Consider the following 12,827-nt stretch of genomic DNA (forward strand, 5'->3'; position numbering starts at 1 on the left):
TGGGGGATATTTTGGTTGTTTGGTGGGTTTGTTGGTGGCTATTGTTTGGGTGAGTATGGCTTGTTATAGTATAACGGATAATGTTGTGGTGACGGCATGTTCGTTTTGGCTTTCTTCAATGGTGATGTTGGTTTATTATGGGGCGACTCGGGGGATGGTTGAGTCGGTGGGCGTGCTTGTTTTGGCTTTGATATGTTTTGTCGTGCTGGAATTGAGTGTTCTGGCTGTCTTGGTGGTGGCTGTGGCTGAACCGGGTGTGCTTTGGGCTATTCCTGGGGTCTTCTATGACAGTTGTCGGCGGGCAATAGTAAATAAGATACGGCGTTAAGTTGGTTTTAATTGAGTTTTGATGTGTGTGGCTAGATCTAGATTATTAAATGAAGTGATTAGATTTGAATTATTAGATTAAGTTCATTCTAGTTAAACTACTAATTAGTTATTTATTGGGCTAAGTAATTATCCAATCTAAGCCAATTCAAGCAATAACTTAATTTAACCATATCTTAATAGAATTACCATACGTCAATAAAATTACCCTATCTTAAGTCATTACACTAAGTTATTAGATTACATTAAGTTATTACACTAAGTCATTAGATTACACTACACTATATCATTACATCACATTACCTTCCACTATATCATTAAATTACATTACATTACACTACCCTACCCAAACTTAATTCATTACATTACCTTAATTCATTACATTACATTACATCATTACATTACATTACCCTACCCAGTACTAACCCAAACTTATCTTAACTATGTAATTTATTGGTTTTAACTTCCCAAACTTGACTGTCTTAATTATACTTATTTTTCTGTTCAAATAATCAAAAATCATACCTTGGCTGATCATTTTAAATTTTCCTTTTTTGGTAATTTAGCTTAGATTATAAAAGTTTTATATTACCATATATGGTAATGTTTCCTAACCCAATGTCTATAAATATAGGGGGCTCAGATTGCGAAAACTTTTATGCAGGAGAAAAGAGAGAGAGGATTATCAGTCCGTTCTGCTATATTTCCTATGGTTGGATCCATCATGGGATCAGGAGTACTTAATCTGCCCCAGTCCGTTGAACTTTCGGGATACTTAATGTCTGGTCCGTTGTTAGCCTTTATTTCAGCCGTTAGTGCTTTTACTCTATTTCAATTAGTCCATTGTGCCAAGCAATTAGAAGGGAAGGGAAGAGAACCTTCTTACTTTTTAGTATGTAAGACTGCCTTTCCTGTCTTAGGATACGCAGCTGATGGTTTTATTGGTATTCAAGGCTTAGGATGCTGCTTCTGCTACTTTTTGATTCTCAAGAGTTGGATTAGTAAGTTACTTGGCTGGGATACGTACTTAGAACAAAACCTCCTTATGAATTTGATCTTTAGTGCGGGTTTAATGGCTATACCTGGGTTTATGGCTACTTTGAAGGACTTAAAGAAGTTGAACTTTGCTTCGGTACTTTGCACTATTTCAGTGCTTTACTTATCTTTACTGGTTTTAGTCTGTGGTGGTTTGGCTTTATGGTTGCCGCCGGTAGCTAAAACTGCCGCTGATTCTCCTTTACGGGCTTATACAACTGAACCTTCTAAGCTTTTTGCTGCCTTATCTAAGTACGTCTTTGCTTTGGGCTGCCAACAGAATATGGTGCGTGTTTTTAGCCTACTTGATAGACCAACAGTTGGTAATGGTGCTAAGGTAGGAGCTGGTGCAGTGGGAGTAGCTGCTTTTGTTTTCTTTTTAGTATCTAATGGTGGGTATTTGGCCGGTGGTAACGGTCAAAAAGAAAGTATCTTAGATGTTTTGGAAAACAAAAACAAACCTTTTTATCAGTTGATTGTGAAGCATATTGGTGAAAAGTTCTTTTGGCTGGTTACTTTGGCTAAGATAGGTATGGCTACTGTTTTATTTGCTGGCTACCCTATTCAAATGCATCCATCAAGGGATGCTGTCCTGACCTTTGTGAGTTTAGGACTGAGTAAGTCAGTGGCTGCTCATCGGCGCTGGTATGAAGTTGGGGTGGTTGTTTTGGTTTCTTTAGCTATTATGTTGGGATCTTTAACTTCTGTGCAATATTCGTTTGTTATGTCTTTGATATCTACAACTGCATCTTGCTACATTATGTTTGCTCTGCCTAGTATTGCCTACTTAATGTTCCCAAAGAAGACTCCTTTGTTCACGGGGATTTCAGTAGCTATTCTGGCCGGTAGTATCCTATTCAGTATAATTGGAACCAAAGAAGTATTAGAATCCGCTTAGACCTTTAACTGAACCCAATAGTATACATAGGAGGAGACTCTAAATGTATGATTGGGTTAGTAGATAAGTGGAGCCTTCAATATCGAATAAATTATTGAGTTGGTTTAGTATTGAGTTAAGAGAGATACTCTTTAGATAAGATAATACTTTTTAGATAAGCTATTCTTTAGATAATAGTCTTTAGATAAGCTGTTCTTTAGATTGAACTAAATTTATATTCAGTGCTATCTACTTATCTGACTTGTGTATTTATTGAAATTACTAATCAATTCATTATACTAAATTACTAATTCAAGCTATTACTAACTCAATATAACTCTATTTGTACTAATTTGTCGTAGTTGAGCTAGTAATGAATTGAAATCTGAATACACATAACCACATACAATAAGATAAATACTAACTTAATACTAACTTAATGCTAACTTAATACTGACTCAACTTAATATAATCCAAACCATAACTCAATACAACCCAAATACTAACTCAACTTAATATAACTGAAAGACACTATATAAATACACTAGATAAATACAAATACAAATCAAATCAAATCTTAACTTAACCTATTACTATTTAGTTGTTGTGTGGTTGGGGTGGGATGGAGAGTCCGTGGGTAGATGTTCGGTGATGGAGAAAACTCCTATGCCTAAATCGCTTCCGGGTGGTGCTTTGTCGGCTGGAACGGCTTCTAAGTACTGCCTAAGCTCATCGGCACTGCTTAAAAACCGTTGCATCTCCTTATCTGGTACTTCGTGTTGGGCTAGGCCTTTAAGTACGCCGGCTAAAGATTCGGTTAACTGCTTGAGAGAATGAATGGCTTGTTTGGCTTCGTTATTCATTAGAAGGGAATAAATCCATTTTTGTCCGCACTAATTAGAGGCGTATCCCAATTAAAGAGATAGTAGTTAAGTACGCCATCACCACATAAGAACTCTTCTTGTTCGAGCTGTTCGGGTGTGTTCTCTTCAACGGCTAAGGCATTTAAGACACTGCAGGACGTATTGGCTTTTAAGTAGGCAACAAGGGCATCGAAAGCTTGCCGGCGGTCGTTAATGGAGTAGTAGTAGATGTACGCTGTGTTGATAAGCGAGTTATCACTTAGTACTTTAGTATCAATGAAATAAATGGAGATAAACTCTTGACCATCCAGTGAAATAAGTGTATCTACTAGATTAGGCCGGGGCTGAACGTAGTAGGCCAATTGGTCGGCAGTTAAACAAGCATGTAAGTGCTTCTGGCCGTACTTGGCCTGGTACATCTGGTGAATAGCTGGCATATCTTCTACTCTGGCTTGGCGGAATCTTGATTGAGTAGGCGTACTCGCTGTGTCCGGCTTAATGTCAAGTGGGGAACAGAACCCTTGGGCCACCAATTGATCTGCTTGGACTATACGGTGGTAGTAAGGGGCACGCGTACAGAAGAAAGGCAACTCTTCACCAGAGGTAAAGAGGGCTCGGTAAATCCCTTTCTGGTTGACTCGCTTGGTTATTTCCTTGATTAGCACTGGTGCTAGTCTCTTCTTCCTAAAGGACCGGTCTAAACACAAGAAGTTAACCACGGCTGTAGGAGGCTTATCACCGCCTATCTGGATTTGGAGTTTACAGGCCGAAATGAACCCAATTAAGTGCTCGCCTTGGTACAACCCGACATTCCAATCGGGAAAAGAATCCGGAGATAGTAACTGCCACTTTAAAAAGGCCCGACTATACTCTAAACGAAACATTGCTCTACTGTCCTCCACATAATGATTGGTTAGTAATTCATGAAGTTTATCCATTTCCTTATCTATTTCAACTGTTTTAAGTGAAATTTCATCGGATAATTCCATGGGAAGTTTTGGGGCGGTATTTGGAGTTTCTTGGTCCTTAGCTAGAGGGGCAGAAGCCTTTCCTACTGGCTGAGTAGCCCAAAATTCAGATTTGCGCTCTTCAGACATCTTTGTTTGTAAAAAAAGGATGGGTTTAGAGGAGAAAAGGTCTCTATTGGTGGTTTCGGCCAAGAAAGAAGAGGAAGATATTGAACGGGCCTTAGAAGGTTGGAGTTGTAAAGAGGTGGAGGAGTTAAAAAGGCTGATAGAAGAGATTGAAGGTTGAATAAAGGTTGATTTTCGCGTCTTTTTTGCAGATGAGTAGTTTAGATGGTCCGTTAGAGCTAGTTAGTCGATTGGCTCAGTATGAGCGACAAATGATTGTGGCTGGAATTGGGCAGATGGGTCAGGAAAGACTGGAGAAGAGTCGGGTCTTGGTTGTGGGTTGTGGAGGATTGGGATCTCCAGTCTTATTATATTTAGCCGCGATGGGTGTGGGATGTTTAGGTGTAGCTGATGATGATAAGGTGGAGATAAGTAATTTGAATAGACAGATCTTGTTTGGTATGGATAGTATTGGGCGTAGTAAGACGGAAGTAGCTCGGGAACGGATTTTAGGATGTAATAAACGGTGTCGAGTGATTGAGCATGGGTTTATTACGCGGGCGAATGTTTGGCAGATTGGGGGTGGGTATGATTTAGTGGTCGATTGTGCCGATAGTAGGATGGTCCGGTATTTGCTTAGTGATTATTGTGCGGCTCGAGGCATACCTTTTATCTGTGGGTCTTCTTTGCGCTGGGAAGGTTCAGTGTACTTGTTTAAAAGTATGTGCTATCGCTGTGTGTATCCGAAACTAAGTAGTAGGCGGCAAGATACGTGTGCGAGTGCGGGCATGGTTGGGCCTATGTGTGGTATTGTAGGTAGTGCAATGAGTTTAGAGGTGGCTAAAGTGATTTTAGGCCGTGAGAAACAGTCTTATATGCTGCATGTCGACGGGGCGCGGAATGACTGGTTGCGGGTGAATTTTGGGTCTAAACCGCCTTGTGTTATTTGTCAGAAGAAAGATAGTTTGACTTTACGTGAAATAAGGGACTGGATAGACGATCAATCTGATTTGTACTACGATCCAGACCAAGTAGGACTTAGCTGCCCAATCCCGGGAATGGAAGAGTCTGGGCCAATACTAACCCCATCTAAACCAATTCTTAATACTCAACCGAATCTTAAACATACAATTACTTGGGGTGAAGTACTAGCCGAACTCCCAGCTTATTATTTAGTTGATATTCGGACACCACAAGAATACCAACTGTTCTCCCATCCCCAGGCTAGTTCATACCCTTTAGGCCAACTGATTGATAATCCAGCTAAAGCCACTACCTTTCTCCGACAACAAGCTAAGAACAAACAACTGGTTATCTTCTGTCGTAATGGCAGTACCGCTCGTAAATTCGCCCCTCTCCTTGGTGCCCTCAATATTCACCAAGGTATTCAGCAGTATCTAACTCTTCTTAACTCAGATGATCCACCTACTTCTTCTTAACTCCCTTCTATTCCTTTTCGGTTACTATCTAATTCATCTCAACTCCTAACTTATTTTCATATCTAATTCAATAAAATCGCAATAAACCCCAACATAATTCAAATTCAGACTCACTTGTGTTTCTCTTTTTATTTAAGATCCGAAAGTCCCAATCTACCTATTATCCTTATTTATCCAATTCCAATTCCAACCTAACCACAACCTCCACCCAAACCAACTTAATCTAAACACACCCACATAATCAATAAACCAAACACAACCAAATCAATCGCAACCAAATCAATCGCAACCTAATCCAAACTCAACACAACCCAAACCAAACTCAATCTAATCCATCTAACTCTTTAAGTGTTCGCAGAATGAAAGTAGAGTAAGTCGTAAGAATGTACATACTTTTAAGCAATTCGTTACTATTGGGCTGATCTATACTAATCACAAGACTCTCTTCTTTTACGGCTAAAGTGGCCCCTTTAATAGTAGCAGATGCCAATGCTTCTTTAAACACTTCAGTCTTATCTCCAAGTCTAAGAACTACTTCAACAGTCGAGCTTTTCGTCATTTTTTATTCATGGAGTATCTACTTAAGTCCCTCTCAACGGAAGCTTCAGTTCAACCTCTGCTCAAACAAACTATTTTGATCAATGAACTCTTAGGGGCTTCAATTGACTTCTTTATTCCAGAAATCTTGCAATACTTCCAAAAACCAGTCATACTTTCTTTATTCCGATTGGCTCGTGAGTATTCAACCAGTACTCCCGTCTATTCCCTACTTGAAGATCCAACTGCCTTAACTAAAGCTATAGAAACTCCACATGACCTTTTGCTTGTTGATGGCTGGAATTTATCTCCAGAAAGACTTTCACTACCAGCCACAACTATAATTCTTATCAACAGATCAGTAACTGATCTTCCTTATAAAGATATGTACAATGCCTTTATTCTCTTTACTATTCGTCCCTTACAAACTCGGGCCCTTCTTTATACCGGTTCTCTTTCCATCACTGCACGTTCGCTTGGATTAGAAATAGACCTTCTTTACCGCCAGGATGATACAGTTCAGTACACCCTTCGCACCGATTAGTATTCAGTTGAGTTAGTATTAAGTTAGTATTCAGTTAATAGTAAGTTGATATACTGCATTCAACTTACTACTATAAACAGCAGCTTTCCTAACTTAATACTTATCAGCCAACAGCTTATCTAAGTAGCAATTAAATAAATCAATGTCAACTTATTACTAACTTAACATGTCAATTTATGTCAATGTATCTAAGGACCAATTAGACCTACACCATACTACACCATACTATACTAAACCACAACTACACCACATCTCTACTAAATCACAACTACATTAGACCTACACTTATACTAAATCTACACCATACTATACTATAATAAGCCTACACCACAACTACACTACACTTCTACTAAACCTACACCATACTATACTAAACCACAACTACATTATACTACACTAAACCACATCTACACCAAACCAACACTACATTACACTACACCAACACCATACTATACTAAACCACAACCACAACTACACTCTAATAAACCACATTTATACTACACTACACTTACATTATACTATATTACACAAGACGGCTTAACTCGCAACAAATCAAAACCAACCAAACACTAAACCAACTTACCATCCAATAACACCTACTAAACGCGACTAAACTCAACTAAACAACCCCCGATCTGATACTAATGCAGACTCTTTTTTTGTATTAATGAGAACAGGCTTCCTTTCGCTTAGCCGCGATAAAGAGAATATGACTGGAGAAATACATACTGTTTCTGGTCCCGTTGTAATTGCCTCTAATATGTTAGGTTGTGCTATGCATGAGCTAGCTAAAGTAGGTCATCAAGGCCTAATGGGTGAAGTTATCAGAATAGACCAAGATAAAGTAACTATTCAAGTCTATGAAGAAACATCTGGACTAGGAGTAGGCGATCCAGTTACGCGTTTAGGACATCCACTTTGTGTTGAATTAGGCCCAGGACTACTAGATAACATCTTTGATGGTATTCAACGTCCACTTAGAGAGATCTACAAAGCAACCCAAAGTTTGTACATTCCTTCTGGAGCAGCTTTTCCCCCCTTAGATAGAACTAAGCTCTGGGAGTTCACTCCAACCGTACAAGTAGGTGATGAACTAGGCCCAGGTGAAGTCTATGGGACTGTGCAGGAAAACTCCTTAGTCCTGCTCAGACTAATGATCACTCCTGGTCATAAAGGCAAAGTACTTCAAATTAAACCAGCTGGACAGTATACCGTAGATACAGTCATGGTATCTCTCCAAGAAGAATCAGGATCTGAATGGGAGGAAAGAATGTACCAAATCTGGCCCGTTCGTACACCACGACCTGTCCGACAAAAGCTCGCCTCGCAAAACCCTCTCTTTACTGGGCAGCGCATGCTTGATGCCATGTTTCCTTGTGTTCAAGGCGGGACAACGGCTATTCCAGGGGCTTTTGGTTGTGGGAAGACCGTGATCTCCCAATCTCTTTCTAAGTACTCTAACTCAGATGTAATTGTCTATGTAGGTTGTGGTGAGAGAGGTAATGAAATGAGTGAAGTCCTAGAAGAGTTTCCTACTCTAAAAGTAACAATTGGAGATAAGGAAGAGTCCATTATGAAACGTACAGTTCTGGTAGCCAATACTTCTAATATGCCAGTCGCTGCCCGAGAAGCCTCTATCTACACGGGCATAACTATTGCTGAGTATTTCCGGGACCAAGGCTACAACGTAGCTATGATGGCCGATTCAACTTCACGTTGGGCCGAAGCCCTTAGAGAGATCTCCGGGCGTTTAGCCGAAATGCCAGCTGATTCAGGGTATCCCGCCTATTTAGGAGCCCGATTAGCTTTCTTCTATGAAAGAGCCGGATTTGCCCAGTGTTATAGCGGAAAAGAAGGCAGTGTAACTGTCGTTGGAGCCGTATCACCCCCAGGAGGAGACTTTTCCGATCCAGTTACGGCTGCTACCCTAGGTATTGTTCAAGTTTTCTGGGGTCTAGATAAGAAACTAGCCCAAAGAAAGCACTTCCCTAGTGTAAATTGGAACCTTTCTTATTCTAAGTACTTAGATGCACTCGAGCCTTTCTACCACCAACTGGATCCCGCCTATACTCAAGCCATGAGCACGATTAGAGAGCTTTTACAAAGAGAAGATAGTCTTTCGGAAATTGTGCAACTGGTTGGTAAAGGTTCTTTAGGTGAAATAGACCGACTTGATTTAGAAGCAGCCCGTCTAATCAGAGAAGACTTCCTACAACAAAACGGTGTATCTACTTACGACCGCTACTGTCCCTTCTACAAAACCGTAGCTATGGCCAAGAACATTGTGCTTTACTACAACAAGTGCCGCGAAGTTCTGGAAGCCAAAGCAGTTCCCTCCTGGGAAGTCCTACGCAACGACACACGCGATGTCCTCCACCGCCTAACTCGCATGAAGTTTGAAGATCCCGCCGCCGGCGAATCCGTCGTTAAGCAAAGACTAGCCGAAGTAGCCCAAGACATAGCCACCGTCATCCAGACCGGCGATCAATAAATACGCAACTTAGTTAACAACTTGCTCTTATATTCCATTAAGTTAAGTTATGTGTTAAGTTATGTGTTAAGTTATGTGTTGAGTTAAGTTATGTGTTGGTATTCTGTTAAGTTAGCATGGTATTAAGCTAATATAGTACTAAGTTATGTTATGTTAGTATACTACTAAATTATGTTAAGTTAAGCTAATATAGTATTAAGTTAGTCTTAAGCTAATTTACTGCTTTATTTAGATACTCGACCTATTATTGCATCAAGTTAGCACTTAGTTAGTATTTAGTGCTGCTTTACACCAACTAAATACTAACTTAACTCAACTCAATTCAACCCAATCAAACTTCACATAATATAATATAACTCCACTTAACTCCATTTAGGATAACTCAATCAACTATCACCAATCATCTCCTTATCTACCCAGCCAATACCCATCCAATCATCACTAAATACCACTAAATAACCGTTAATCAACTAACCAACGAGATATCTCATACTAAATGGGCATTTCTTTTTTTAGGAGAAGATGGAAGACAATCAACGTAAGAAGAAAAAGCAAGGGACAGTCTTGCTCATTAAGTTGTTAGTTATCGTTATTCTTTTAGCCAGCTTAATTGGCATTTTAGTTTACTTTGGCCGTTCAACTCAATCAAAAACAGAGAAGGCTATTGCAGAGATTGAAAAGCCTAAAGAGAACAAGTCTTTACTTAAAAGAACTAACTATCGTAAGTTACTACTTTGGGCCCATTCATTTAACAAAAATGATACTTTCTTATCTCGTAAAAGTACACCAGCCGATAAGAAAAAGGCCCAAGAGAACGTTAAGTGGCTCAATACAGTCCTTAAAGACGGTCTAGCTGCTTATACAACTTATGTCCAACAAAATCCAGGCAAAGTCTTACCAGCCGCTCTTTTAGAAGGATTCTTTAAAGGGAGTATCTTTAGATACATTCTTATCTCTAGTAATGATCCTAAAACACTACTTACTACAGCTGGTCTTCTAGTTAATGATAAGTTTATTTGTTCTGAAGCCGCTGATAGGAAACTTTTTGACTGGTTAGTACAAGATAAGGATGAGGAGTTACAAACTATGCTGCATAAAATGATTGCTGAAGCCGAGACGTGTGAAATGGGTAAGGTAGGTCTAGGAATTAGAAGAGTTTTAGTCTTAACTAGTTGTTTACTGATATGGGTACCCGGTCCAATAATGAACCTTCGAGTTATTGGTGAAAGTACACGTACTATGCTTCAAGTACTTAAGCGGTATAGCGTACTCTTTGATACTCTCTTCTGGGAACGTAATGCCAAGAAGCAATGCATTCTGGAAAAGGACTTAAAGAAGAAGCAGGCCTTAGCTAAGGAAATAGAAGAGACAAGACAAAAACAACTGAAGTTCTTAGGAGAAGTCGTGATAGCTAATTCTGACGTATCTGTTTTAAGAGATTTAGGAGCTTTATTACAAGATGCACTATACGGTGTAGGTGTAACTATCTTTGAGTACTATACTTCCTTAATGAGTGATACTACTATAGCTAGAGGAGGAATATTTGGGACAAAGAACGAATTCTTCTATCGAGTCTTCTTTAAGCCGGTGGGAATTTACTTCTCAACTTCGGTGGTAGGCGAGTGGTTGAATGGTTCGCATCAGATTAGTGTCCGGTATAAGCAGGCTGAAAATCAAGCTACACCTACTCCTGCCATAGTAGCTGACCAACTGACTAAGCTCTTACCGATTACTGAGAAGTCAGCTCAAATCTTTGAAAAGGCTACGGCTTACTTACTATGTGCGGCTGATTTACTACTGGGAGTTGAATGTCGGCCTTGGGTTTTAGAAGAGCTTAAGGCTAATTATATAGCTATGTTGTCCATTCAGTTAGGAGAGTTTCCATTTATTATGCAGTTGGGTCCAGATACGTATTTATCACCAACTATCATGCAAAACGAGCTTTATGATTTATGTGCGCAAGAAGTCTTCCATGAGGACATTGTAAGAGCCGGTCGTACTGGGTTTAGTTTCCGTTTCTGGGAGAACAGGAGTGAAGAGGCTGAAAAGAAGGCCATTGCCAACCTGAAGAAGACTCGTTCAGCCGGAATGGTTAAGATTAAGGAGCAAGTAAACAAGTCAGGTACGCAAATGGTTCAAATTCTCGAGGATAACAACAGGAGTATGGCAGTCATTGATGCCGGACTAGCCAGAAGCATTCAAGCGGCTAAAGATAAAGAAGGTAAAAAAGCCAATGCTGGCTAAACCAGCCGTTGGTTAGTACTATTCTATCCATTTGTCAATCCAGTTCGAGTAAGCAACCGGCCTAGGATAGTTCTTTTAACTTTAGAATAAACACCACAAGAATGTGTTGGTACTTTGTTTTGTTTTCTTTAGATATGTTATTAGATATGATATAGTTGTGTTATGTTATGATATGATATGATTTTGTTATGTTATGATATGATATGGTTATAATATGTTATGAGATGGTTATGTTGTGTTATGAGATGGTTATGTTGTTAGTTATGTTATGTTATGATTTAGATATGATATAGTTATAATATGATGTGTTATGATATAGTTACATTATGTTATAATATTGTTATATTATACTAACGTAATACCAACTCAATACAACATAATCAGTCATTTATTGAAAGTAGACAACATTATGACGTCATACTTAAATTTTAATAATACCAGTTACTATTGAGTTAGAATTTGATATAATACTAACCAAATACTAACCCAACCCAACTCAAACCCAATCTAACTCCACACCAACTCAACCCAATACCCACTTAACTCAATAAAACTTCTTTTGCCAATCCAATCTTATCTAAATCAAACTTTGGTTATGTATTTGCTATGACCCGTAAAATTTTATGGCAAATATCGGTTTAAGCAGAAGAAGAGCTTCACAACTACGTGCTCTTCGTCTCATAGTTAGAAATCTCCCTTTTAATGTCTCCGATTCTGAAATTTTGAACTTCTTTCCCGGCGCTCTTTCATTAGAAAGACATGCTAAAGATGGTGTCTTAACCGGTGCAGTATTTATTCAATGTTCTAATGCTAATGACGTCAAACGGTTTATCAAGACTCATAATAACAAAGAGTTTGGTGGCCGACAAATTTCAGTTGCTCATTTAGAAGATAAAGAAGTCTTTGCTGCTCGTCAAACAGAGACTGAAGATGAAAATGAAAGAGGCCGAATGATTAGAGCAGCTTACGAGGCTAAAAAAGGTCTAAAAGGTCCAGTTGGAGAAGAAGATCGTACTTTATTCATTACTAATTTATCACCCAGAGAAACTGTTCCTGAGATTACTAAGGCCTTTACTGTCTTTGGTGAAGTTGAACAAGTAACTCTAGTAAGTAATAAGGAGACAGGAATACCAGCCGGTCGAGCTTTTGTTCTTTTTAAAGAGGTAGATAGTGCTAAGAAGGCTTTAAGTGAGCAGATTATTCTTAATGAACGTATTCTAGTTGTTCTAAAGTACTTATCTCCTGAGACATTAAGAGAACGAGAGAGTGAAAAGCTTGGAAAGGAGAAAGCTAGAAGTAAGACTATTAAAGAGAGGAAAGAAGGAATTATTCCTCCTCGTGATCCTAATCAGGTAAGTTCATGTCGAGTGCATATTTCGCATATGAGTAAACGGCTT

The 12,827-nt window shown here is 39.1% G+C and overlaps 9 protein-coding genes across 9 annotated transcripts in view; 7 read left to right on the forward strand and 2 right to left on the reverse strand.

Annotated features, from left to right (window-relative positions):
• NEHOM01_0920 (uncharacterized protein) lies at positions 1-328 on the forward strand (the record flags this gene model as incomplete). The annotated part of the gene is made up of 1 exon (XM_051489798.1): positions 1-328. A coding segment is annotated over one exon (328 nt), but the record flags the coding sequence as incomplete, so codon positions are not given.
• Positions 329-985: 657 nt separating this feature from the next.
• NEHOM01_0921 (uncharacterized protein) lies at positions 986-2,260 on the forward strand (the record flags this gene model as incomplete). Its single annotated transcript, XM_051489799.1, has 1 exon — positions 986-2,260. One exon carries the CDS (start codon positions 986-988, stop codon positions 2,258-2,260), a length of 1,275 nt encoding a protein of 424 aa, XP_051345759.1.
• Positions 2,261-2,832: 572 nt separating this feature from the next.
• Positions 2,833-3,102, reverse strand: NEHOM01_0915 (uncharacterized protein; the record flags this gene model as incomplete). Its single annotated transcript, XM_051489793.1, has 1 exon — positions 2,833-3,102. The coding sequence occupies one exon, from the start codon at positions 3,100-3,102 to the stop codon at positions 2,833-2,835; it is 270 nt and encodes an 89-aa protein (XP_051345753.1).
• Positions 3,102-4,199, reverse strand: NEHOM01_0922 (glycylpeptide N-tetradecanoyltransferase; the record flags this gene model as incomplete). Its single annotated transcript, XM_051489800.1, has 1 exon — positions 3,102-4,199. The coding sequence occupies one exon, from the start codon at positions 4,197-4,199 to the stop codon at positions 3,102-3,104; it is 1,098 nt and encodes a 365-aa protein (XP_051345760.1).
• A 188-nt stretch (positions 4,200-4,387) lies between these two features.
• Positions 4,388-5,614, forward strand: NEHOM01_0923 (sulfur-carrier protein adenylyltransferase/sulfurtransferase; the record flags this gene model as incomplete). Its single annotated transcript, XM_051489801.1, has 1 exon — positions 4,388-5,614. The coding sequence occupies one exon, from the start codon at positions 4,388-4,390 to the stop codon at positions 5,612-5,614; it is 1,227 nt and encodes a 408-aa protein (XP_051345761.1).
• A 568-nt stretch (positions 5,615-6,182) lies between these two features.
• On the forward strand, positions 6,183-6,695 carry NEHOM01_0924 (uncharacterized protein; the record flags this gene model as incomplete). Its single annotated transcript, XM_051489802.1, has 1 exon — positions 6,183-6,695. One exon carries the CDS (start codon positions 6,183-6,185, stop codon positions 6,693-6,695), a length of 513 nt encoding a protein of 170 aa, XP_051345762.1.
• A 667-nt stretch (positions 6,696-7,362) lies between these two features.
• On the forward strand, positions 7,363-9,186 carry NEHOM01_0925 (V-type H+-transporting ATPase subunit A; the record flags this gene model as incomplete). Its single annotated transcript, XM_051489803.1, has 1 exon — positions 7,363-9,186. The coding sequence occupies one exon, from the start codon at positions 7,363-7,365 to the stop codon at positions 9,184-9,186; it is 1,824 nt and encodes a 607-aa protein (XP_051345763.1).
• A 522-nt stretch (positions 9,187-9,708) lies between these two features.
• On the forward strand, positions 9,709-11,430 carry NEHOM01_0926 (uncharacterized protein; the record flags this gene model as incomplete). Its single annotated transcript, XM_051489804.1, has 1 exon — positions 9,709-11,430. One exon carries the CDS (start codon positions 9,709-9,711, stop codon positions 11,428-11,430), a length of 1,722 nt encoding a protein of 573 aa, XP_051345764.1.
• Positions 11,431-12,053: 623 nt separating this feature from the next.
• Positions 12,054-12,827, forward strand: part of NEHOM01_0927 (uncharacterized protein) — a gene marked incomplete at both ends in the record, with an annotated part of 1,068 nt that continues 294 nt past the window's right edge. The window contains one exon of the mRNA XM_051489805.1: positions 12,054-12,827. This exon is cut by the window's right edge and continues 294 nt beyond it. Within this exon, the coding sequence (XP_051345765.1) occupies positions 12,054-12,827 (774 nt within the window).

The sequence above is a fragment of the Nematocida homosporus genome (assembly GCF_024244095.1).
Source record: "Nematocida homosporus strain JUm1504 chromosome Unknown 4502, whole genome shotgun sequence".
Classification (NCBI taxonomy): Eukaryota; Fungi; Microsporidia; genus Nematocida; species Nematocida homosporus.